Consider the following 26,472-nt stretch of genomic DNA (forward strand, 5'->3'; position numbering starts at 1 on the left):
CTCGAAAATGCCCCCAACAGCTAACATGACCAGGCGCTATAACAAGGAATGAATTAAAATGTAAAACAAATTTTTCTTAACCAACTTGGAAAATAATTTTTTTAAAAGTAATTTCGGCTCTGTGATGCCGTGTAGTGCCCGGCTAAGCTCCCTGTGAGTGTCAGGGGAGCCGCCTATGTGTACACCCCATGATGAAGCATGTCATCACTAGGGTGAGTGAGGGTTCTTTTTACAAATAGAATTGTTCCTCTTACCAATAGAGTTGTCTGCCTTTTTCTGTTTATTTGTTTTCTCACTGGCACACAGTAATTCGACTGATAGTCACTCTTTTGTTGTTGATATATACTAAATAGGGGTAGGAGAGTGACCACTTATGTCCCTGACTCTCTTGTTGTTGAAATATATATATATATATATATATATATATATATATATATATATATATATATATTATATATATATATATATATATATATATATATATATATATATATATATATATATTATATATATATATATATATCTCTCTATATATCTCTATATATCTCTCTCTCCATCTCCCTCCAACAAACAAAGTATTTTCCGCGCGTAGCAATCACAGCTGGCGCAGATATACAAAGCACGGACCAGAGTTACGGCTTTTCAATTCTTTATTCGCCTGTCGGTAACATGACGTTTCGGCACCCCTGTGCCTTGCTCACATGACAACGAAAGTTGTTATATATATATATCCTCAAGTCTTCCATGGATCTTGTCAGTTGGTAGTATTTTCTGTGAAAAAAGACAGTCAACATATGACCCTACTACATATCTGATAGAGACATCTAGCCGCAGCATCTTGCAGCATCTCCTCTGGGCGCCAGGGGATGGCCCCACACGACCCCACCCTGACATCGTCCACGGACATGACATCAGTGAGGTCATACAAGTCCCTCCCGGCGCGCTGACGTCCATTTCCTTTTCCGCATGCATCGCAGATCCAGAGTAAGCGGTTCCTCTGGCCTGTTTCAGGCCCCTTTGAAGATTTGCAACTGGAACAGTGTGCGATGCCCTCGGGCTTTAAAACGTGGGCCTCCTGTTCGCGGTAAATGTCCGCGTAGGACCCACACCTTATCTGCATGTGGTGTCTGGGCGAACACCATGACTTGAAGGATTGCGACACCTGCCAACACCTCAAGCCAAAGTCCAGGCGGGAGTGCAGGATGAAGCTACTTTCAGCTCGCCTGTCCCGGTCGAAGTCGTCACGGTCCCCGGCCTCCTCTTCGGCGGCAGGTCCCGGTGGCAGTTGGTTCCATTTGCAGCGTCGGTCGCCGTCTGGTTCCCGTGTGCGTCGCTCGCCCCTTCCTGGTAAGTCACGTTGCATGTCGCCGAGGTCCTCGACCTCCCTTCCTTCTGTTGTCGGGGGCACTAGGTCCCGGATTTCTCCAGACGCGTAACTCAGACCCAGATGGCGGCCAATGCTGTGGCCCTGCAGGCCTCCCTTGGGCCACCTCCTCTCCCTGGGGCATCCTCGGACCCTCCGCTACGTGCGGGGTCTTCGGTGGACTCGCCGGTGAGTTTGCCCCCAGTGCCTACTTAGCCCCTTGCCTCTAGGAATGATGTAGATATGGCGTTGTCAGGGCGCGGCCTGGCTGTGTCCCCCTCTTCAACCCGTAGCACCCCTACCATGCCGCATAGTCCTGTGGGGCTCCCTGTGGCGTCGCAGGTGGTTGCTGGTGCTCGCAGCTTGGCTCCGGACCTACCTCGGCCTTCCAGACAGGCGGCTGCCTTTTTGGAGGTCGAGCTTGCACCGGTTCGGCGCCGTAGGCTTGACTCCCCGGCTCCGGCTCCATTCCTTTCTTTGGACTCGGAGCCTATTGTGGTTGAGGCTGAGTTGGCACCGGACGAGGCAGATCGGCGCCGACCGATGTTGCCCTGGCGCCACCTTGATGCAGGATTATTGACTCCTGGGGAGGGAGGGGGGAGTTCGGCATCACCCCAACGTCCGGCGATGCCGGATCCGTCCTTGCCTCTTCCCCCCCCCCCCCCCTTGGAATTTGTGGCCCCGGCGGACTCCCCGCCTCCCCAGGAGCCCCATCAGCACCCTCATTCGTCAATGGGACTTTCTTCATTTGGACATTGGTCTCATCCTCCTTTAATTGGACAACCATCTTGGTGTGGGAGGCTCAATTTTTACAGCCCTCACCCACGGATGAGTTACTGTCCCCTCCTCGGAGGGCTCCCGAGGCTGGTGCGGTGTTGATAAGAGTTGTTTCCTTGGTCACCCGCATTCTGAGTATACTGCTCCCTTCTGTCCCCCTGCCTCTTGACCCTCTGTTGGATGTCCTCCCCCACGGTTCGGGGAATGTAGAGCCGCTTCTGCCATTCAAAGCTTCTCTTTATGATGCCCTTTTGGGCACCTGGGCTCGGCTGGCGTTGGGTGATCCAGTGGCTCGTTCTATCATGCACTGCCACCTCCCTGCTCAAAACGATCGAGTTTGCTTATTTTTTCACCCAGATGTTCAGGGGTTTGTTCTGCAAGCTGCTTTCCCTTCCATGCCTCAGCTGCTGCTTCCTCCCTCCCGGGAGTCCAGATGGCTGGAGTCGTGGGGTCGTAATATTTTCGCCTCCACTAGTGCAGCTCTTCACTCACTCAATGAAGTGTGTGTCTTGGCTTGGGCTAATTCTGACCTTTGGGACTCTGCCGAGTCTCTTTTATCTTTCACCTCTTAGGGCGCTCGTGTTGATCTCCTCCATCTTATCCGTGACTGTCATGATCTGCCGAAATGTACTATCCGCTCCGCCCTGGATACCGTGTTTTCTTTTGGTTGAGCTATGTCTGGTTCGGTTGCACCACAACGCCATGCTTGGTTGCGGGATGGCGTATTTCCAGAGAATATCCCGGAACGCCTTGCTGACCTAGCCTTTGATGGGGTCCTTTTGTTTGATACCCACGGTGATTCGGCTGTTCAGCGCCTCCTTGTGGGCTTTCGCCCTCCCCCATATGTCTGTACTTCGCAGGTTTCAAATTGTCATGTTCTGGGAGGTTACCCTTTCATTTAGTGCCCAGCAGTTGCACTATGTGTTTTTGAGCTGGCACTAAGCCTTCTGTGGCGGAGTTCCACAGGTTGTTTGTGTTCTGTCCTCTGACTGTGGTTTAACCTAAGAGATGTTCCCCTGTTTTTCTTGGGGGTGTGATATACTCCAAGTGAGGTACCTGTATGCTATTGTGTGGCTCCGCTATGCGCCAGGCAGGCGTGGAGGTCCCTTTGGGCTCCCTACGTCTACTAACGCCATTATCTTACCGTTGTACGGTGTTCAGTGTTGTGCCTTTTGGCGCTGTCTCCTATACGCCATGGGTCTCACCTTGCTTAAGCCTTGCATTTGTGCCTCATTCTCCTCTTCTAGAGGTTTTCAGTGTATTTCAACATGCTTCAAAATGCAGCTACCTCCTGCACAGGTGCACTAGGCGGGTTCCTCCTACAGCACCCGCAGCTGCGTGGTCGTGGCTAGCCCCCTCTTGGTGTATATATACCCACGGATTGCCCTTTGGGTGTCCCTTCTTACACACTTCCACCTCTCTTCGCTTCTGCAAGGTCTGGTCCTATATCTCTGTTTTTCAGGGAGCAGTTGAGTGCCTTGTACTCAAGTTTGCCCTCGTTCTGCACGGCTGTGTTTTTTCTTAGCACGTTTATAGTGCACTTCAATGCCTTTTCCTGCATCTTTGGCAATGAGGGTTCCTAACGTTCCGCTCCCTGGGGTGGACCTCTGCTTCTGGATGCTCTTTTTTTGGAGTTCCTCTACTAAACAGTCCCTCTCTTCTGTGGGGGGCGCATTTCTCCTCGGGGTCAGAGGTGGTGGTCTGGAGATCTGAGGTTATTCTCAACAGCTATGCGTGTTCTTCTTCACAGTTCCTATTGGCACCTTCAGTGCCTCTGATACTACTCCCTTCCGATGTGTCTTTTTCCTTTGGATGGCACCCTAATCTATGTCTGCTGTGCCTGTGGGACAGCTCCTCTGATGCAGGTCGTCCCAGGTGCTGTGCTCTGCGTCTCTGTCTCTCGTGGGTGAGTTCGCCCCTTAACCTTCAAACTGCCTTGTTGGGCAGTCCCTTACTCGTCTTAGCTGCGCCACCTTGTTGTCCCTGTGGCTGGCTGCTCTGTGCATGTTCTCGTTGTGGTCTGCCGCGGCGTGCTTCAGCGTGGTACTGTCTGCCCCTGTTGCCTTTTTGTGACTAGGTGTGCACTTGGCGTGTCTTTTGTTCCCGCCTGTACTTCTGAGACATTGCTCAGTTCCTGCCTCTGGCCCTTTGCTTCCTGGATGCTGCCTCTCCGGCCTCCCTTTCGTGGGCTAGCTTGGTAGACTCTGGTTATGTCTCTACACGTTGCCCTCTAGCTTTGGTTGGTGTTAACTTAGTGCACCATTGAGCTCTGGGAGTAGTCCGTCTTCCTCCCTTCGTTATGAACTCTCTCTTCTGGATATGGCTACTACCGTTTCTACATCTCATACTCACATGGGTATGGTGTTGCGCCATTCTGGCAGTCTTGTGATACCTTGTCTCCGGTTGTGTTTTGCTCTTTTGAGCTGCTTGGGCTGCTGACTGGCTGCACCACCACAGCTTTTCCCACACTCTGTTGCCGGCTCAGTGCTTCAGGCTTTTTCTGTTGTTCTGTCGCAGACCCACCTCCCCCTCGGGGTATGGCTGTGGTATCTATTCTAAGTTAAGGAATCTGCGGCTAGATGTCTCTATCAGATGTACGAGTTACTTACCTTCGGTAACGGTGTATCTGGTAGAGACGTTGTCTAGCCAAGATTCCTTAATGTCAATTTCAATTTTAATTTGTAGGGCGCAACAGCTATCCCGAAGGTATTCCCAGTGCCAGCCAAAAAGAGTCAAAAGGAGCCAAAGGAAAGAGTCAGACAAGGGAAAGTTATTGGGTACAAAAAATTTTTTTTTAAGGATTTACGGAATTTTACGTAATCGGTTTCGCTACAGAGCGATATGGAGAGAGACTTCCATAGTGAAGGTCCCAAGCAAGCAAGCTATCTACTGCCCATCCACGACAATCTGATTCTGGGAACGAAGAATTTCTCCTGGGTGGATGAGCGGAGGGGACGTGAAGGTACGTAGGAATGGACCAAGGTCTGTAGGTACGAGGGGTGCCTTTCCCGCACTGATTTTGAACATATAGGTCATTAACACCCACCCATCCTCCCCGTTCTGCGAGGACCTTGCCAGCTGGGCTTCTCCACTTTGCCTCCTTTCAGTTGGCATTGTTTTTTATCCAGGGTGCTCACTTTGGTTGCCACCCTTTTAAGAATTTCCATATGCAGCTGCCTCCCTCCAGGTGGCTTCTTTTCCTGTAGAGCGGTGCTTTTTGATTCACCTTCACCAGGAGATTCTTCTTCTCCTGTTGCTTTCTCTCCCTCCCGCTTTCTCGATCGACTCAGGGCTCTTGTCTCCTCTACAGTCATCTTCTTTGGAGATCTGCTGGGCTGTGCTCCGTCCTTCCATTACTATAGGGGAAGTGCCATTCTTTTCATGCCTCCTTGCAGTAGATGGTTGTTCTTCCTATGCTCTGCCCTTGTTGGCCGGCACAGTTCTACGTTGTAATAAGTCTGCCTTTTGTCTGTCGAGATTTTCTTCCCTTGTTACTCAACCCCTGGGAAGGGTCCACGCTTCGCTTTGCGGGGTTGTTTCTCAGAGCTATCCTCTGCCTTTACTTATTGGTTTGTATGTAGACAGTGTCTGATACTGTCTTTTATGATGATGTTTTGCACCATCCGACTTCTTATTTTACAGATTTTTTCCTCCTTCGCACACTGTTCCCATACTTTCACAGTTTTGTTGGTGGTTCCGCGTTGTGCAGCGGAAATATTTCTCCGAAGAAAACTGACGTCAGCGCGCCAGGGGGGACTTATATGACCTCGCTGACGTCACGTCCATGGACGACGTCAGGGCGGGGTTGTGTGGCGCTGTCCCCCGGCGCGCAGAGGTGCTGCTACAAAATGTTTCCGGGTCCAGTCTGACGCCTGGGGATAATTCTATGTTAGGTAATCTGCGGCTAGACAACGTCTCTACCAGATACATTGTTACCGAAGGTAAGTAACTCGTACGTCAGGGTAGGTCCAAAGGCATTTGGAACAATTATAAAGAGTATTGGGGAACCTATTTATACAGTTATTGACAAGAACTTCTTTTTTCATGCAACTCTGCTGTTCATTACTTGCTACACAGCTTATGGCACATGTGCTGTTCTCTTTTTAGCCATTTTTGTGATCAAAATCAGCGCAGAACATAAAAACTCCAGTGCAGAACAGGATTGCTGAATCTGTGTTGGTACATTGAATATCCTCAGCTCGGTTATACAGTTGTGTAACCCTTCCTGTGAGTAACACAGCCTTATTATATCAGTTATACTGACATTTTTCCTTTGACCTAGGCCATATAATAAGTTATGAGTGCCAGAGCGTGGCTCTATGGTCTGTAGGAGCTCACAATGCTTGCCCTCGAGATGACAGAAGGCTTCCTACCTGTTTTCTGAGACATGTGGGCTGAGAAAGGGGAGTTAGCAGATTTTTTTAAGTTTAAAGGAAATCTTTCATGTAGGGCCTACGCTGTTGTCTTCCAAATGTTCTGCTCCCAAAAAGGCTATTGAAAGCCAGGTGCAGAGCTTCACATTTGATTGTGCCACTCTTGTAGGTGCTTCAGATGTAGACACCCCTCATCACTGGGTGCTTCAGATGTAGACACATCTAGTCACTACCTGTTGATAAGAGTCTTTCAAGAGCCAAAGCCTATGTCTGCTCCACGGAGTAGAAATACACAAAGAAGATGACGCTCTCTGAGCCATTTCTAATCCTCTGACAGTGAGATCCACGTAACCTGTCTGGAACATGACTGTAAAAGTGAAACTCAAGCTTTCCCACTCTGTTCCAGTCTCTTCATTGGCCAAGGGAGGGATTACTTCATAGAGTGCTTCACGAAATCCTAAGACTCTGGGCTGTTGTCTTGTACAGCCAGTCTCCGTGAAGTGAAAGGACATCACCTGAAGCCGGCAAGATTGCTGAAAGGAGCTATGGGTCTGCAAGCCACTTTAAAGTTACTGGTTTGCAATGGAGGGAAAAGAGTGCCTGCCCCACAGTGATACAGCTGCCAAGAAAGAGACTCTCAGCTGCTCCACCCAAGGGCAGCATCAGACATTTTAGACTGGCATTGGGAATTGTAACCCGTACCACCAGAGTTTGTAGTGGGTTTCAATGACCTAACCTGAAGTCACTTGTTCATCTTGCGAGAGATGTGGATGCTGCTGGGATGATCTGACCCTTGTGTTCTGCAGCTTTGGGCGACCACAAACCTGAAATACCCGCAGACGTGAACGATTTGATTTGAGGCATACACTGTTTTGAGCAACTGTAACCTGAAATACATCAGATGCGAGTGACTGTTCCGATCCCGCTAAGAACCTCAGTATCATGTGGCAAAGTAACAGGTGCTGACTGCCAACTGGCACAGTTCTCAGCCAACATGCCCATATACTACCAGAGTCCCTGGGCAAATTGAAGTCCGCCTCATGAGCCAGTACCAAAAGTACCAAAGCTGGTAACTTGAAATCCTATGAGGGCCGCTCTCATCCAACTTAAGCTAATTGGGACAACGCCTCAACTTTAAATATTTGGTGTTAGTACATTTGTAAGGACTGACCTACAGGTCACAAAACCAGAGAAGCTGCTTACTTACTTACTTTATTTATTTATTTTATTTAGGAGTTTTATAAAGTGCTGGCACGAACCAGCGGGTATCAGAGCGCTTTACAGCATAAACATATGCAACAGATGGCACTGGTTCACTATCATATGCTTGTGCATTTGTTAGTGAACCGCAACTTGGCTTACATTAAACTTGATTAGTTTCTGTGTAGAAATCCCCATAAAGCATGTGTAGGAACTTAAGTCTTAATTATGTCTGTGTGTAATATTGCATTTTGGAGGGTATTCAAGTACTTCTCTTTCTCACAAAAAGAAGCAATATGATGTTTAGTCTCTACACCCACACTGCCTCACTGAAAAGCCTTGGACATCACGATTCACAGCGACCGAGGGTAAAGTGCTGGAGGGGTGTATTTGGTTTTCAGTTTGCAGGAACATAATAGGTCAGGCCCCTGGATGAACAGGAAAAAAGGCCCAAACCTCCATTGTTGGTGCCCTATAAACCCTGCTTGCCCTGTAAACCCTGAAAGAGTTCTGAAAATTGGTGTTTTATGGCACATGTCCGGAATGTAATATTTTGTAGGTAGGGACTAACCACTAAGTCCATCAGGTCTTGAGAGGTTGCCTGTTGCTGTAAAGAGCAAGACCGTCTCTGATGTACCTTACTATCTTCATTTACACTCCATTGAGGTTCTTTTTTTGGTGTATATGGTATGCCATAATTTATGTTATCAAATGTACCTACTGCCTTTTCTATGAGTAGGTGCCCTTGTGCTTCTGTCAGGTGTACCCCCTACTGTTACATTAAGCTGGATGAAAGAAGCCCTTTTGCTAACAAAATCATCACAGTTATTTTGCATATTCTGTGTTGAGGGTCTTGTAAAATGTTGCCTTACCTCTTGCTTTAATGTTGCTTCACAAGGATACATTTGTAGTTTTTTTTAGATTGTTAGACAGAGGCTGGAACATTTTACAGTTCTTCTTTCGATCCCTCTGCTCTTTCTAGATCCATCATTACATGAGCTCAAGAACATAGTTTGATACTTTCAAAGGGGTTCATACTTACCGCAAAATATACTCTTATCTGACGACAAAGTCTTAGCCGCGCCGACAGGACCTACAGGTTATAGGGCGTTTCATGAACTTTATTCTGGAAGGCTAGTTTTGGGAGAAGAACGAAAGGGGTCACTGAACTCTTTAAGAAGACCAACTTTACGAACAGGAGATAGACTGGTATGAGGAATTGGATGAAATCAGCCCACTGGATACCTCTCCAGATATTGGCAAGCTTTTTCCCCCACCGTGGCTACGGAGGAGGGAGTATCTTAAGCAATGGTAGTGCATAGGGCAGCCGAGTCCTTGACCTCCAGCTACCCACGGTGGCAATCAAAACTAATATCTTGACAGAGGTGCTACAGCCGGCAGCTTCTTCTTCGGAACCCTTGTTCCCTTTTCACAGACGTGTTTCTGGGAACATGGTCTAAACTCAGCATAGAGGCTCGGTGAACAGGACGAACGCCCGCCGCCACCTCCCAGCCCTGGGCGGGCCAAATTTGGTTGGTTGCTATTACCACTACTTTCTGGTCCCGAAAAAGGACAAGGACCTTAGTCCTATCCTAGACCTAAGGGCCCTCAACTACTTCCTAAAAGAGGAGAAATTCAGGATGCTCACATTGGCTCAGGTCTTGCCTGCCCTGGATCCAGGAGACTGTATCGTAGTGTTAGTCTTGCAGGACACCAATCTTCCCATCCCCGTCCTGCCTGCCCACAGCGTTACCAAAAATTTACCATGGGCCATGAGAACTTTCAGTTCAAGGGGCTCCCTTTTGGTCTTACTATTACCTCGCGTGTGTCTACTAAGGTGATGGCATTGTCGCAGCTCATCTGTGGAGATCAGGGGGACCAGTCTTCCCCTATCTCGATGACTGGCTGTTAAAGGCGGGCTCATACCAGGCTATCGTCTCCCACCTCCAGACTACGGTGAACCTAGTGTATTCACTGGGGTTCAGTATCAACATGCTGAAGTCACATCCCTTTCAGATGCTCCTTTTCATCTGAGCTGCTCTGGGCACAGAGCAGTTTTGGGCCTATCCTCTCAAGCAGCGAGTCCAGGATTTTCAGGCTATGATACCGATATATTAGCCTCTATCCTGGATTTCAGTGAGGATGACTCTTAGGCTGCTGGGTCTCATGGCCTCCTGTATCCTGCTAGTGACACATGCCAGATGGCATAGTGGGACAGGAAGTTCCAGTGGGCGCAGCATGAGGGGCATCTCTCCTACATTGTCTAGATCTCAGAGGGAACTGCATGAGACCTGCAGTGTTGGCTGATGAACCGCGATTGGGTCGTAGGTAGACCCCTCTCCTTTCCCCAAGAAGATCTCACAGTACAGACAGATGTGTTACTTCTGGCATGAGGCTACAATCTGGGAGAGGTGGAGATCAGAGAACTCTGATCTCCGGTGGAATCCAGACCCCACATCACCATGTTGGTGCTTCGAGCGATCCAATTGGCATTGATAGCCTTTCTACCCTATATCAAAGGAAGGCTAGTTCAAGTATTCACAGACAGCACCACCGCTTTGTGGTACTCCAACAAATAGGGCGGAGTAAGGTCGTGGACTCTTTGTCAAGAGGCCCTGCGTCTCTGGACATAACTTTAAAGCAGGGCATGTCCCTGGTGGTTCAACACCTGGCAGGTTCTCTATACTCCCGGGAAGACAAACTCAGCCTTCAATGCCTAATGGAGAGAGCCTTGGTTAGATCTGTTGGCCTCTGCAGAGAATGCACAATGTCAGCAGTTTTGCGTGCTGGAGTTTCCACAGTGGCTCTCACTCGGAAACGCTTTGATTCTTGAGTGAAGCTGAGGCCTACGGTACAACTTTCTGCCATACCACTCCTGCCCAGAGTTCTCAGGAACGACAGCCCTCGGTCATCCCTGTGTCTCCGGACTGGGCACAGAGTCTGGGGTCCGAGCTTCTGCAAATGAGCTTCAATCCTCCTATGAGGCTGCCCCTTCAGGAGGACCTTCTGTCGCAGCAGCAGGGGTAGGTTCTCCATCTAAACCAGTCCACTCTATGCCTTCCTGCATGGAAATTAAGTAGCAGCAGTTGCTAGCTTTCAACCTTCCTCTCGTAATGTTATTCTGGCAGCCAGGCATTCCTCTACTAAGACTGTTTACACCTGCCGGTGGAAGAAATTTGTAATACATTGTACAGAGAAGTCTTTCGACTCTCTTTCTGCTTCCCTTACTGATGTTTTACTTTTTATTTAGACCCTTGCCCAGCAGGGGTCTGCTCTGGGCACCCTTAAAGGGTAATTGTTTGCTTTGTCTGCTTTCCTGAGGTGGCTAGACCAACTCTCTTTATTTAAGTCACCCATTGTACATAGATTCTTAAAATGCCTGGGACACGTTTCCACCTTCCCCCTTCCTTATGCCTCAGTGGTGTGGAAAAATACAAACTGGGGGGCACTACCAACCAGAATATAAGATCCTTAATTATTGCCCGGCGATGTCGCCTCTTGAACCCACAAAGAAGTTAAACTATTGAAGAGGCAGGCGCTGGAGACTGGAAGGCAGGAAACAAGGTTTTTATTCGCTCCGGAGGAGAACACAACGAAAACGGACAGAAGGTATCGTTCTGAGGTGCTCTAACTGCATCCCGGAGGCCTGGCCTCTTATACACGAGTTTATCTCTTTATTACATGTAACACATTCTCGTCGATACTTTGATGTACGGAAAGACATCCTCAGAATCCCCCCTTCCCAGCCCGTTCCCATGCAAGGCTACAGTGGAAGTCCCCGCCCCGTTCACAACAGGTGATGATCATTGCGCAGCTGGGTATTCCGCCGATTCACGGAGTGTGCGGGTTTCGATCGGATCTCGTGGGATGGGGGGGGGGCTTTGATCATCTCGGGGGTCCTTTGAGGAGGGAAGCTTCCTATTGTATGGGGAGGGGCAAGAGAATGGTATCGGCAGAGCTAGGTGTCGGCCTGGGAACGGGGAAGACAGACGGGCACACGGGGAAAAGGGGTTTGCATCAAAAGGGCCGGAGGTCATGACGGGGAAGCAGGGAGATGTCGCGCTGGGAACAGGATGAGAGCCTGGGGCAGAGCAGTGCCGAAGAGGGGTTTATGACTCAAGGCAGGTGCAAGCAGGGGGGGGGTTGCCAGCGAAGTTAGGAGAGAGAGAGAGAGACGCGCTGGCTCTCGGCGAGAGCGGGGAAGCCATGGTGTCCAAAATGGCGGCTGTTTTACGCGCACAAAAGGTTTAAGGAGAGCAAGAGGGCGCCGATAATGTTGACGGTTTTCAGCCTAACTTTTAACAGTCCTCCCTTTTCAACATATCTAGCCAACTTGCTTACTCAATGTCAATTTTCATCAAATTCCTAACTTCGGCATCATATAATGCCCTCATGTGTTCGCTTCCAATGTCCACAGTTTTGGGAAAAATACAACTCGCACATAAAGAACACATAGGTGGCAAACATTGAATCCCTAAGCATAGGCCACATATTACAACTACGGGAATCAGGATAATGGTGAGCAGTCTCCAGCCCCAACTTTTGATGGTGTCCCAGAACCAACCACCAAGCGACCATTCTTCTTGCTCTTGGTGAACTTCCGAGGAGAGTCTGTGAAGATGTTCGATGGCTTTGTACACTGAGGGTGAGTTGTCCGGTATGTATGTACAACAGCTGGCCCCAATAATGCGGCATGCTCCTCCACGGTCCGCCAGAACCACATCTAGAACGAGGCGGTTCTGAAGAGCCACCAAACGGACCGCTTGGAGCTCGGCAGTGTTGTTGGCAAAGATGCCCGCTGTGATGTTCATGGTTGTCTCGACTGCCTGAGTCAAATGTCGGATGGCACGGCTGTTTGCCATCGGGCCCCAGAGGGGGACGAGTCCTTTCATAGCATCGAGGAACTGTGCTCCTGTTGAGTCGGCTTGCTCAACGTCTTTTGCTCGTTTTTGCCTGTGGTGATTCGCTGGGGCCACATAAGTTGGAGGAAGGACGAAGGAGATGTAGCAAGTGCCCCCCCAGCCTTTGGGGAGCCAGGTGTAGGCCTTAGTGCCACAGATGAAATACATGTTTGGGGATGACACAAAGGAAGGTGGATCCGTGGAGTCCAAAGTTCTGGTAAAGCGGCAAGCGCTGTGACCCACCAGCTGTGTCCCAAGTCCTTCTACACACATGTGGCCTGTGACGTTGATGACCGTCAGGGCTACAGTCAGAGTGGCAGCCGTTCGTTTCCGCAGATAGGAGAAGGTGGGTCTGGTTGGATTGTGGAACACCTGCATTTCGATTCGTTCTTTGGCCGGAATGTCCATTTGGATTGAGTCGCTGGGGGTCAGCGGGCAGAAGTGTGTCTTTGTCTTGTTTCGCCCGGCCCCATGAGAAGAATGTGCTGCAGCTCTGCTGGAGGTGGCATTTTCCGTATAGCTCTCTTGCAGGAGGATCAGCCAGGCAAGGCAGGAGCCGTGGACGGAGAAGGGTGAAGGGATGAATGGTATTGAATGTCCAGTGGCATGGGGTAGCAACCCACAGATCCAGCAGTTGGTGGCGTTGGTGGCAAGATTGTGCTGGTGAAGTAGCTGCACGAAAGAGTTGTTCCAAAACTCCTTTCGCCTCTCTCTTAGTTGAGGAGAGAGCGAAATTAGATAATGTTCCTTCGTGGTGGTAGGCTGAGCAGTGGTTAGGAATGTTTCGTGAGCAGGTGCGTGTTCTTCCATAATCCAGAGCGTAGTCATGAGGAGAAAACAGAGGAGGATTACGATGAAGAGTGCAATTGTCTTTGAGCTATGGAGTCTATCTGTTCTCGGATTTCTGTAGTGGGTATTTCCTGTTGTCTCAGTCGGCTTCTTGTTTGGCGCTTCCATCATCTTCTTATCTGGCGCTTCCATCATCTTCGTCTTCAAGGTGCTCGGTAGTGGGCAGGACCACAGACTCAGTTTTAGCTTCTCTCCAGGTAACCCTTGGTAGTTTGGGTCACCGTTCTGAGATTCTTAAGCTTAGTCCGTGGCCTACTTAGCCGAAGCTCCCTCCTTTCGACGCAGGAAATACCCTTCTCGAGATGGCACAGTGGGGTCAGGATGTTTTGAAAGTTCAAGTGTCTCTGTATCAGGGTAGCAGCTCAACGATGGTCGGTCCCGGTTCAGGAGCTCTTCTTGGGTGTTGACGGTGTCTGTCGTGGCCAGGGCTGGAGAGACCTTTTTGCAGTGATGAGCGTGCAGCCAGTGTTTCTTCCCCTCCACTCGAAGTGCGGTCCGAGTGGTGATCAGCACTTGCCAGGGGCCCGTCCACCGGGGTTCCAAACTCTTTGATCGCTGAAAGTTTCGGATCAGCACGAAGTCCCCCGGCTGGATGGCGTGACCCGGACCCCTGGAAGCATCGGGGATGGCCTGCCGCACCTGCTGATGAAGGACAGACAAAGTTTCAGTCAATTTGTACAGATAATCAGACATTAGGACATCCGGAACGTCATGAATGGACGTTGGTTTCGGGGCAGACCAGACGCTCATGGGTCGACCGAAGACAACTTCATAAGGGGTTAAGTGATGTCGGGTGGGGGTAGAGCGCATCGATAGCAATGCCAATGGGAGGGCGTCTGGCCATTTCAGGCCCGTCGTAGCCACTATTTTGGCCAGTTTAAGCTTTAGTGTGGCGTTGTGTCGTTCGACAAGCCCAGCAGATTGAGGGTGGAAGACTGCGTGGAATTTCTGTCTGATACCCAGCCCATTTAGGATGAGCTGGATAACGTTGGCTACGAAGTGGGGGCCATTATCACTCCATAAAACACGACAGAGGCCATAACGGGGGAAAAACTCCTTTAACAGGACCTTTGCAGTGGCCATAGCGGTGTTGTCACGGGTTGGATATGCTTCCACCCATTTGCTAAATGCGCATACCACGACAAGTACATATTTCAGGCCTTGGCATCTGTCTAGCTGGATGTAGTCCATCTGCAGGACTTCAAATGGGTGGTTTGGGACCCCAAATCCCCCCCGGGGTACTACAGTTCCCTTCCCGGGGTTGTGTTGCAGGCATATTAAGCATTGTTGGACCAGGCGTTTGGCGGAATCTGGGATCTTGTCATTGTGCCAAACCCTGGAGACAAGTTCGATCATGGGGGCTGATCCTATGTGGGCTGGGGAGTGTGCCATGGTTAATATGGGAATCAAGTATGAATCAGGTAGCAACCATCTGTTCGTGTCTTTTGTCCGCCAGCAGCCTTCATCGTCTTTCAATCCCACCCGTGCCCATTCAGTCAATTCGTGTTGTGTGCTAGCCATTTGTATGTCTCTAATTGTGTCCTTGGCGTCAGTCCAGTTTTCTGCTTGTGACCTGGTCACGTACATACGTGTTGTCGTTCTATTTTCTGCTGTCGTTCGGGCGGTGATGTCGGCTAGTGCATTTCCCTGTCCAATAATGTCTGTCACCTTCTTGTGTGCCTGGCATTTGATAACGGCAAGTTTGTTGGGGAGGAGGACAGCTTCGATTAAGGCGGAGACTAAATCCCCGTGCAGAATGGGTGTGCCGTGTGAGGTCAAGTATCCTCTCTCCCTCCAGAGGAGCCCAAAATGGTGAACCACCCCGAAGGCATACTGGCTGTCGGTGTAAACGTTCGCCGTGGTTCCTGTTGCCAGGATGCAGGCTCTCGTCAAAGCAATCAGTTCCGCTGCCTGGGCAGATCGCTGGGTGATGCGGGCTGTTTCTACTACAGTTCGAGCCGTGGTGACTGCATAGGCAGCGGAAGTGGTACCATCGGAGAGTTTGATGCAAGAACCGTCCACCCACAACTCCCCGTCGGGGTCAGGGAAAGCTGTGTCTCTGAGATCGACCCTACTCCTGGTCTGTTCGTCCGTAAGAGTCACGCAGTCATGTACGGGGTGCACATTGGGGTCGTTCTCTGGCAGGGGTAACAGAGTTGCTGGGTTCAGTGTGGTGCATCTTTTCAGGGTGATATGGGGGGCAAGCAAGGTTAGTTCGTATCCAGTCAGTCGTGCACTCGTCAGATGTTGCGTCTTGGTTTGGTTCAGGAGGGTGTCGACTGCATGGGGTACCAGTACCGTGAGGGAATTCGAGAGTACAATCCCCTCACTCTGTCGGATAGAGACTGCAGCAGCAGCTACAGCTCGAAGGCAGGCAGGCAAGGCTCTGGCGACAGGGTCAAGAGTGGCAGAGAAGTAAGCGCACGGTCGTTGCTTAGGACCGATGGCCTGGGTCAGGACAGATAAAGCGCACCCCTCCCTTTCGTGAGTGTAAAGGGAGAAGGGCTTCCTGTAATCAGGGGTACCCAGGACAGGGGCTGAGCAAAGGGCATCTCGTAGTTCTGTGAAGGAGGTTTGACACTCAGGAGTCCAAGGGAGTGGGAAAGGGACGTCTTTGTTTAGGAGAGAGAGCAGTGGTTTTACAACGAGGCTGAAGTTTGGCAACCATTGTCGGCAGAAGGAGGTGAGGCCTAATAGGGAGCGAACCTGCTTCTGGGTTTTAGGGACAGGGGTGTCTAGAATGGTCTGGATTCGATCAGGGGTGAGTTTCCTTCCATCTTTGGACAGAAGGTGGCCTAGGTAAGTGACCTGGGGTAGGCAGAATTGCAACTTCTTCTTGGAGACCTTGTGGCCATTTTCCGCAAGGAAGTGCAAGAGTTGAATGGTGGCGGTAACCGCTAGAGGGGTGGTGTCGGCTGCCAAAAGGATGTCATCGACATATTGTACCAACACCACCCCGTCGGGTAACCGGACTTGGTCTAGTTGCCTTTTGAGGGCCTGGCTGTAGATGCTAGGGCTCTCCGTGTAGCCTTGAGGGGCTCGGCAAAACCTATATGAGCGGGATTTTAGGGTAAAGCCGAAGAGATATCGGCTGTCTGGGTGGATGGGGATGGAGAAGAATGCGTTCTTGAGGTCGATGACGGAAAAGGTGGTTGCAGTGGATGGAATCAAGGTCAGGATGGTGGTGATGTCTGAGACCACAGGGTACTGGGGTACTACCACTTTGTTGATCTCTCGGAGGTCGATGATGAAACGGTATGCTTTCTCATCTCCCTCTCCCTGCTTCTTGATAATGGGCAAGATAGGGCTGTTGCAAACGTTGCTAACCACTTCCTCTACCACTCCTGCGTCTATCAGTGACTGGATAATCATTACCAATGCCTTCTCGCCTTCTGGCGATATCCGATATTGGGGGAGTTTTGGGAGTGTTGCGTCTGGTCGGACAGTAATGTGCACTGGGTCAATTAACATACGCCCTACGTCCGAATCCGCTTTGGCCCACAGATACGGAGGTAGGGTGTCAAGCAGGGACGCGTCGACGTCGGTGATGGAAAACATGTGTCGGGGGGAACAATGTTTAAGCAGAACGGGGTTGTCGTAAAGAAACACTCGAACTCCATCTTGAGAACACCTAATCGTCGCTCGGAAGTGTTTCAGTAAGTCAAGTCCCACAATGGCGTCAGGGCTATTGGAGGAAAGCAAGAACGTGGTGTCGGTGGTGTTGTTTTCTACGTCAAAGAGAATCGGGGCAGACAAAGGGTTGGTGGAGGGCGTTCCATCGAAACCTGTCGATGTTATGAGTGAGCCAGACAAGGGTGCCCTTGGAATCAGTCGTTTAGATAACGCACTACGTGTTGCGCCAGTGTCTACCAGAAATGGAGACTTGGTACCCAGGACCTTAGCAGTGACATAAGGGCCCTGCTGGTCAACATAGAGCTCGACTGGATCCCTCCCTCGCCCTTGGCTGTCCTATGCAAAGGTGTGAGTGTCGTCATAGTCAGATTGTTGATATTGGTTCTGTCTGGGTCGATCGAACGTATTCGGTCTGCTTGATCTGTCATTAGTCGCGTCATTTGGGGGCCCTCGTTGTGTTCCCTTAGGTCTCGGTCCGTTTGCTACATCCCTGGGGTCTCTGTTCCTGATCATTTCCAGGAGAACTGGGCACTGGGATTTCCAATGGCCAGTCCCTTTGCAGAAAGCGCACTGGTCATCTCTAAGGTCTGTGCGTCCACTGTAGGGAGTCAGAGTGCGGTCCTGGGGAAATGCAGTCTTAGGGGCGTTTGTCTGGTAGTTTCCCCGGTATTGGTCTCGTCCTATAGTCACCCCTTGCAGTTTGGCAATCATCACCCTCTCTTTTAAGTCTTTCTTCTTTTTCTCTGTCGCCCTATCGTTTTCATTTTTCTGATGCTCATAATATTGGGCCATTTGAAGAATCGCGGTAGGTTTGGAGGCTGCCCAACTACTCTCGCTGGCCTGTAGTTTCTGGGAGATGTCCAATGATAGGCCCTTAACATAATTCTGGACAAACAGATGGTGTCCGGTTGCAGTGGTCATGTCCTGGCCGCTGTAATCGGAGAATACCGTTTCAAACCGGGAGAAGTATTCCGATACATCCTCCTGGGGTTTTTGGCGACAGGCTGTTACTATCGACCAGTCCACTTTCTTTTCTGGGATCAGGGTTTTTAATTTCTCTACAATTTTATCTGGGAGGTCTAGAATGGATTTCAATGGCTTTTGTCCTGGTCCCCGTTGTTTATCCAAGTCATCGAGTTGTGGCCAGGTATGTCCGAACAGCTCAAGGTGGTCGACTTTCCGGATTTGCTTCCACACATCAGCTGGTAGACATAACCCGAAGAACAAGTCGATGTCAGCCAGGGTCATGATAGTTGAACCCAGGGCTGTACCCAATTCAGTATAGAAGGCAGTGGGGTTTTTACGTAGGTCGGGTAGAGATTTCCGGAATGTCAGTATCTCTTGCCGGTCCCATGGCTGGTAGACCCAGTTGTATACTACCCTTCCCTTCGCATCTTGGTTGTTTGCATCATCGTGAGTCCCTGTGCCTCGAGGGGGAACCCAGTAAGGGGCAGCCTCACGTATCGGCATCATGGTGTTAGATTGTTCGGTTGGTGGTTCGGTCACTACGGGGGCCGTGGATTTAGCTCCCGGCTTTCGTTCAGTGAGGTGGCGGAAAACCTCAAGCGTACGCGTAAGGAGGTCCGACACATCACACTCGCCCTCATCCCCGATATCGACCTTCCGGTACAGAGTCCTTAGGCTCTCGGGACCTTTGTCTCGATATCGGTCCTCGTATGCATTCAAGACATGATAACACAGTCGTACGGTAAAATGTCGTCTGTGACTCCCTGTATACGAGCTGAACATATCTGTGATGTACTCTTCATCATCCTTCCTTTCTACCAGTGTCCTTGCTATTTTGTCGATCCCCGCTCGCTCATCTTTGTCTAGTCTGTTTGTTCTTGCAAGGCCAGCCCCTCGAGTCTCATGCTCGTCTAACGTTGCCGTTGATGCGGGTTTTAATACCAGGGGTTCGGCTGGCACAGAGGCCATTGGGGCCGACGCTGCGGCGGTACCTTCGCTTGTACCTGGGGGTGGCGCGTGCTGCGCCAAGGGTCGAGAAGGGGCATATGGAGGGGGCATGTAGATGATAGGGGGACCTAACAGCAGGTCCTCATTGGCTTGTCGTTTCGAGGGTAAATCAGGGTAGAGCATGGAGGGGGTTCTAACCGGACACTGGCTTGGCGTTTCCCTTTCTAGTTTCTGTTTAGCTTTCTCTCTTTCCTCTATCTCCTTTTTTAGCTTCTGAGCAGCTAGGTGGGCTGCTTTTTGCAGCTCTTTTTCCAACCTACTCTCAGTTTTCTTTTTACGCTGTTCAGTTTCTTTTCGCCACATGCCGAAGCTATCAAGCATAGTAGGTGTTGTCTTGTTTTTACCTAGGGCAGTTTCTAGCGTTTTTATTTTGTCATCATCGAAGGATCCTATCAGGGGCCATTGACTTTCTTGACCTTGTTTTGTATATTTATGCCATAGTTTACTATAGGCAATAGCGGTCAATCCATGCTTCATGAACATGTCCTTATTAGGGGTGCCTTCCAGTGGGGCTGGATGGTCCATCTCTAATAAGCGGTCCGGGCTAAACAGGCTACCAATCAATGGGGAGAAGACAGACATGACGGCTCGTAACGAGGGACTAAAAAGTCAGCACTGCCTATCTTATCACTAGGTGCAAAGACTAGACAGAATATTTCTATTCTACGTTGTTTGCAGGCAGTGAATACCTCATGGATCACAATAACCAAAGACCAACAAATAACAATGGGGAGAATGAGTAGGTCCGCAAAGATCTGCGTTACCTACCTTTTTCACTATCTGCAAAAAGGGTGGTCTCTTCCCTGTTTGCAGACAGGGAATCTCCAGGAAACAATAATTTTGCGAACAACAGTTCAGTTTCAAGCAATTATAGGGTGAGGGAGAAAAAAATAAGCACGGCTGCTACCCTACCTATCCTCCACTGCTTGCAAAGAGAGAGACCTTTGTTTCTCCGTTTGCAGACAGTGAATCCCTCATGGATCAAGATAACAAAAGACCGACAAATAGCAATGGGGAGAGTGAGTAGGTCCGCAAAGATTTGCGTTACCTACCTTTTTCACTATCTGCAAAAAGGGTGGTCTCTTCCCTGTTTGCAGACAGGGAATCTCCAGGAAACAATAGTTTGTGAACAACAGCTCAGTTTCAGGTGACTATTGAGTGGGGGAGAAAAATAAGCACGGTTGTCTGCCCTACCTATCCTCCACTGCTTGCAAAGAGAGAGCCTGTTGTTTCTCCGTTTGCAGACAGTGAATCTCCAATTAAACAAAAAGAGCAATACTAGTATTTAACAATCAAGCAATTTTTTCGCAATTTGTCGTGGTAACACGACCTTACCCGGACCGCATGGACAGTTTCCTGACTTCCGAATCCAGCGCCCGATCGTCCTCTCTTCTTCGTTATCCTCGCGGCACTCCTGATGGTTCCCAGTCAGGACCGTAGATCACTCGAGAGAGGTCTGTTCGGAACCAGTGAAGTTCGGATGATCGGCTGTCAGACGAGGGTCTATCGGACAGACGCGTTCCCGATCGTTGCAGTCGTTCACTTTGTCGTCAGGACCTCTCCCACTGGATCCATGGGTCGCTGATGGGCCCCACGCTTGGGACGCCAATTGTGGAAAAATACAAACTGGGGGGCACTACCAACCAGAATATAAGATCCTTAATTATTGCCCGGCGATGTCGCCTCTTGAACCCACAAAGAAGTTAAACTATTGAAGAGGCAGGCGCTGGAGACTGGAAGGCAGGAAACAGGGTTTTTATTCGCTCCGGAGGAGAACACAACGAAAACGGACAGAAGGTATCGTTCTGAGGTGCTCTAACTGCATCCCGGAGGCCTGGCCTCTTATACACGAGTTTATCTCTTTATTACATGTAACACATTCTCGTCGATACTTTGATGTACGGAAAGACATCCTCAGAATCCCCCCTTCCCAGCCCGTTCCCATGCAAGGCTACAGTGGAAGTCCCCGCCCCGTTCACAACAGGTGATGATCATTGCGCAGCTGGGTATTCCGCCGATTCACGGAGTGTGCGGGTTTCGATCGGATCTCGTGGGATGGGGGGGGGGCTTTGATCATCTCGGGGGTCCTTTGAGGAGGGAAGCTTCCTATTGTATGGGGAGGGGCAAGAGAATGGTATCGGCAGAGCTAGGTGTCGGCCTGGGAACGGGGAAGACAGACGGGCACACGGGGAAAAGGGGTTTGCATCAAAAGGGCCGGAGGTCATGACGGGGAAGCAGGGAGATGTCGCGCTGGGAACAGGATGAGAGCCTGGGGCAGAGCAGTGCCGAAGAGGGGTTTATGACTCAAGGCAGGTGCAAGCAGGGGGGGGGTTGCCAGCGAAGTTAGGAGAGAGAGAGAGAGACGCGCTGGCTCTCGGCGAGAGCGGGGAAGCCATGGTGTCCAAAATGGCGGCTGTTTTACGCGCACAAAAGGTTTAAGGAGAGCAAGAGGGCGCCGATAATGTTGACGGTTTTCAGCCTAACTTTTAACAGTGGGACCTTAATTTAGTTCTCATTTTCCTCATGAGTGCTCCTTTCGAGTCCCTACACAATTGCCCCCTCCAGCTGCTCACAATAAAACCAGCCTTTCTAGTGACGATCACATATGCCAGGGGAGTGAGCGAGCTGCAGGCTCTATCGTCCAAGCCTCCTTTCTTGACGATATTCTCTGACAAGTTGGCGCTTCGCCCTAGTCTCTCTCCTCCCAAAAGTGGTAACACCTTTCCATGTCTCACAATCTGTCACCTTGCCCACTTTCTTTGCTCCTCCGCTCCCCTTGAAGAAAGAGGAGCGACTCCACCATCTGGATCCATAAATAGCTTTGTCATTCTACCTTGGCCGGACAGTTCTGAGTGGACGACAAACTCTTCGTGGAGTATTTTGTTGCAAAGAAAGGTTGGGCAGTGCAGAAAAGGACTATCTCTCGATGGGTCATTTTCTGCATCAAGATCTGCTACACTTTGGCAAAGAAGCAGTCTCTTAAAGACTTAAGAGCTCATTCCACCAGAGCAAAAGCTGGTCCCAGTCATGGAAATTGGTCGAGCAGCAACATCGGCATCCCTACATATGTTTACCAAGCATTATTACCTGGACAGTCAGGTCTGTAGGGAAGGTCATTTTGCCCATTTTGTCCTGCAGGACTTTCTAGTCTGAAACATGTCCGCAGCCCCTCCTCCAGAAATGGTACTGCTTGGATATCTATTCAAAGGTAGGAAATCTGCATGATAGATGTGTCTATCAGATGGAAAAGTTACTTACCTTCGGTAGCGACCCACCCATCCTCCTCGCACTGCAGACAAGTTTCTAGATTCAAGGTTGTTCCCTTTCAGGGCCCTAGTTTTCAAACACACCAATTTCAGTACTCTTCATGGCTCCACGTTTCTGGCTTGGAAAGTTATGAAAAGTAACTAACATAAGTGTGTCGAAGTGGCACCTATATAGGTGACGCGGACGTCACTTCTGGTGCGGACGATGCCAATGACATCACTCGGAGCCAACCGATGTCATCTACCAGAGCGCTGGGATATTGCTCGAAGAATAATCTTCTCAACGTAGTCTGATGCCTGGAAAATTCAAAGGTAAGCAATCTGCCGCTAGATTCTGTCTCTACCAGATAAGGCATTAACGAAGGTAAGTAACTTGTCCATTAATCTCAAGAGCCTGGCTGGCGGTTTATCCTATCTATTAGTATTGTTTGGCTATTTTACCTTGAGATTTGTCACCTGAGTTTTAATAAGATTTTCATTTTCTTTTAGATGTCGCTTTTCTCGATTTCTGTGCTTCAAATACAATATAATACAATATATTTCTGCTTTACGTTTGAGCATGTTTAAAGTTTTGTTACTCAACCTTATTGCTGCTGTTCATCCATTGTGAACACTAGCAGGTTTTAGTGTTGACTGTGTCACAAAGTTCTTGATAGCTCATCTGCAGATTTGCTCCTGGAATAATAGAAAATAAATATTCTTAAATCCATCCTTCTTGTACACTGATAGCTATCCTTGTGCTGTCTAATTTTCTTTAAGTATTTCGAGGAACAGTGTCAAATAGCTTTCCAAAACTACTTAGACACTTCAGTTTCAGATTTAGTTCTTTTATCAGACAAAATAAAAGCCCAGTCTTGTTAATATTTCCTATGAATTTTAGGTTGAAAAAATATATGTACAAGACATTGTAGTCCTTATTTCATTTTTTATTTCTTTATTGAGTTTAAAACAACATTAAATCAATAAGTAGTCACAGATGAGTTCCTGTCATAACAGTGTATCAGATTATGTTTTTGTGCACCACATGATTTAGATAGTACCTGGCGATTCCATATGAGGCACCTCTTATAGCCAGCTATCCGGCGCTCTGGTGGTCCTGCGAACCACCCAATATTCATGACTCGGGTATCTGTGAGTCAGAAATTCCAGAGCATCAATTTCTTTTTTGTTTTCACCGGAAACAACAAATACGATGTTATTGAAATCATTTGTAAAGACAAAAAGCTTAAAACGGATTTGGACCCCCCCCCATTACTTACTATTGGTTGGCTTCCACGTTACACTTGTTTCCTTCCTTCTTATTGGTCCGCGCCTCCTGCTGGATCTTCCCCTAGGTTCTTCTAGTGTTTGTCACTGCTTTGAAGTATGGACCAAGTACAGTTCCCTTTTTTCGAGCAATGTCCTTCCACTCGTTACGTCCCCCTGCAGGTTCTTTTTTTACATGAATCTATCAGAGTTCTGCTGTCCGTCCCCCATCCCTCCTGTCTCCATCCTCCCACAGTCTGAGCTCTTGGTCAAACCTGTCTGCTATGCTGCTGCTCATTCTCCTCCTCCTCTCCATTGTGTTGCTACCCTCTTGCTCCTCGCCCTCACCTCCCTCAGGTTGCTTACCCCACCCTCCTTCCACTGTCTGTGTTGCTGCTTCCTCTCTCCTCCCCGCACCTCCCTCGTGTTGCTTACCCCGCATGGTTTTAGACACATTGCACAACACCACCAGCTGCTGTGCAGCATGGTTTAAAGAAGAAAAATGCTATGATGCGTCAACACTGACCGAGTAATAGCATTTTTTTCTGTACAATTAGCCATGTTACATAGCAGCCTGCACTGCTGTGCAACATGTCTTTAAAAAAAATGGACAAAGCTAATAGACCTCGCATAGGTGAAACCTATCGGCTTTGCCAGGGCTTGTTCTGGGAAGGAGCCCCAGTAGTTTCTCACTTCAGAACTGGCAGATTCATTTGTAATATCTTTTTAGCACCATCTGGCAAATATTTTCAGCATGATTCTCGAGAAGTTGAGCAATAAAATTATCCTACTAACAAAATGACTACTTTTTTATTATTTATAATACAGAAGGTGAAAAACTACCAGGGCCCGTTCCAAAGACCGTACAGAAGCAGAGGAGGATGCTGGAACGATTAGTTAGCAGTGAATGTAAGTAGACATTTTTGTAAGAGGTGTAAATGTTGGGTGTCATTTTACTGTTGCTTAAACTATAACTTTGGCTTAGTTCTACCCACAGATGAACTCAGTTCAATGCACTAGTGCCGAATGTAAAAGACAGGTTATTGCAGCTCCGTAGAACCCTACCCAGTACATAGTTGAAGTAGAGTTATTGCTTTTGGGTTACTTTCAATCCATGTAATGGGATCAAGGCGCACCATGGTAACAGAAACAAACCTATTTTGTTGTTCACAATATCATACACACATTGCACTAAGAAGAATATACACTTTTAACTAAAAGCAATTCTTGCAACCGGGTGAGCCTGTTTCTCAGCACATCTAAAATAACTGCACAGGATATCTTAAAAACAGCAAGAAAGCATGTTGGGAATAATGAGAATCAAATTACCATTTCTAACATCATTAAAATGTCATGTAAAACCTAACACCCTAAAACCTACTTCTATGTGGTATACTACGAGTGCATGGGGAGTAGAAAAACTTGCAGTTTAGAGTTTCTGCATACTTTGTATCAGTTTGAAGGCAGTGTTTTCTGAAATATGCCATCCTCATTAAACACGCAAGTCATTCAGAAAGGAACACTCAGGGTAACAACACGCAGTGCAGTTCACAATAGATCGACTGTGGCATATTTTATTTGACTGCTGCTTGTTTTAGATGCATAACAACCATTGATATCTGTGGTTTGATTCTTCTGACGCAGTTGACTAATTTTGGACATTCAGTATTTGACTGGGGATATATATATATATATATATATATATATATATATATATATATATGTGTGTGTATATATATATATATATATATATATATATATATTTCCTCTATAGAATTTGATTTTCAAAAGAGGTTATCTTAGTTGCTTGGTCACTTAGATATCATTGTTGTATGCATTGTAAATATTCAAGGAATACCACAGAAAAGTGTAATTTAATTTTAGTACATTCTGAACCTGTTATATTCAGCCATGGTTTGGATATAATTTGCCTGATACTTTTGATATTATAAATTCTATGGAATAATTGAAATGTATATGAAAGTACGCCTTATATGTATTTGTTTGTGTGTGCATAGTATGTAATGAGTTAAGCACATATTTATTTTTACTGCCTTTTTAACAAATCTTCCTTCAGGGGATTCTTTTGTATACAATCAATTTCTTAAAGTGGCATTTCTAAAATAGTAATGTGAAATCTAACTTTACCAATAAAGAGAATTTGTCATTACTATTTCAAACATATAATACATGGAACAACTACTACTTTCTGATTAGTAATTACAACTTAAACGTGTTTTAAGGAATTCCCAATGTTAGCCTGTGAGCAGTGTAGGCCTCACAGTTGGGAAAAACTAATTTAGCTGTTTGTCACTACCAGGACATGTAAAACTTAAAAGTACGTGTCCCACCTTTTATTTACCCAGCACCCTGCCCTTAAGGCTGCCAAGGGCCTACCTTAATGGTGAATAATGTGTAATAAAAGGTTTTAAAAGTTTAAGGTTTGGCAAGTGGTTTTAAATGCCAAGCCGAAGTGGCAGTAAACTGCACACACAATCCTTGCAGTGGCAGGCCTGAGACCGCTTTGACAGACTACTTGTGTGGGTGACACAACCAGTGCTGCAGGCACACTAGTAGCATTTAGATGACAGGCCCTGGGTGTATAGTATACCACTTTACAAGGGAGTTATAAGTGAACTAAATATGCCAATTTGGCATGCACCGATGTCACCATGTTTAGGGGAGAGGCACATGCACTTTATCACTGGTCAGAAGTGGTACAGTGCTCAGAGTCCTAAGGCCAGCAAGAAGATGTAGCAAAAAGAGGAGGTAAGCAGTCAAAACGTTTGGGGGAGACCTCCCTAAGGATGACATGTCTAACAAATACTATCCTAAACCGGAGGGCTGTGATGGTTCAATATTCTCACAATGGCATCAAACTTATTTCTTCT

The 26,472-nt window shown here is 48.3% G+C and overlaps 1 protein-coding gene across 11 annotated transcripts in view; it reads left to right on the forward strand.

The window, feature by feature from the left end:
* WFS1 (wolframin ER transmembrane glycoprotein) overlaps positions 1-26,472 on the forward strand; it is a 351,956-nt gene that overhangs the window by 253,664 nt on the left and 71,820 nt on the right. For all 11 annotated transcript variants that reach the window (XR_013608353.1, XR_013608352.1, XR_013608354.1 and 8 more), the window contains one exon: positions 24,410-24,490. Coding sequence is in view for 8 of the 11 variants with exons in the window: in XM_078678499.1 (XP_078534625.1) it covers positions 24,410-24,490 (81 nt within the window). In the remaining 3 variants the exon portion in view is untranslated. The remainder of the gene's footprint in view (positions 1-24,409; positions 24,491-26,472) is intronic.

Source organism: Lissotriton helveticus, chromosome 2_2 (genome assembly GCF_964261635.1).
Source record: "Lissotriton helveticus chromosome 2_2, aLisHel1.1, whole genome shotgun sequence".
Classification (NCBI taxonomy): Eukaryota; Metazoa; Chordata; class Amphibia; order Caudata; family Salamandridae; genus Lissotriton; species Lissotriton helveticus.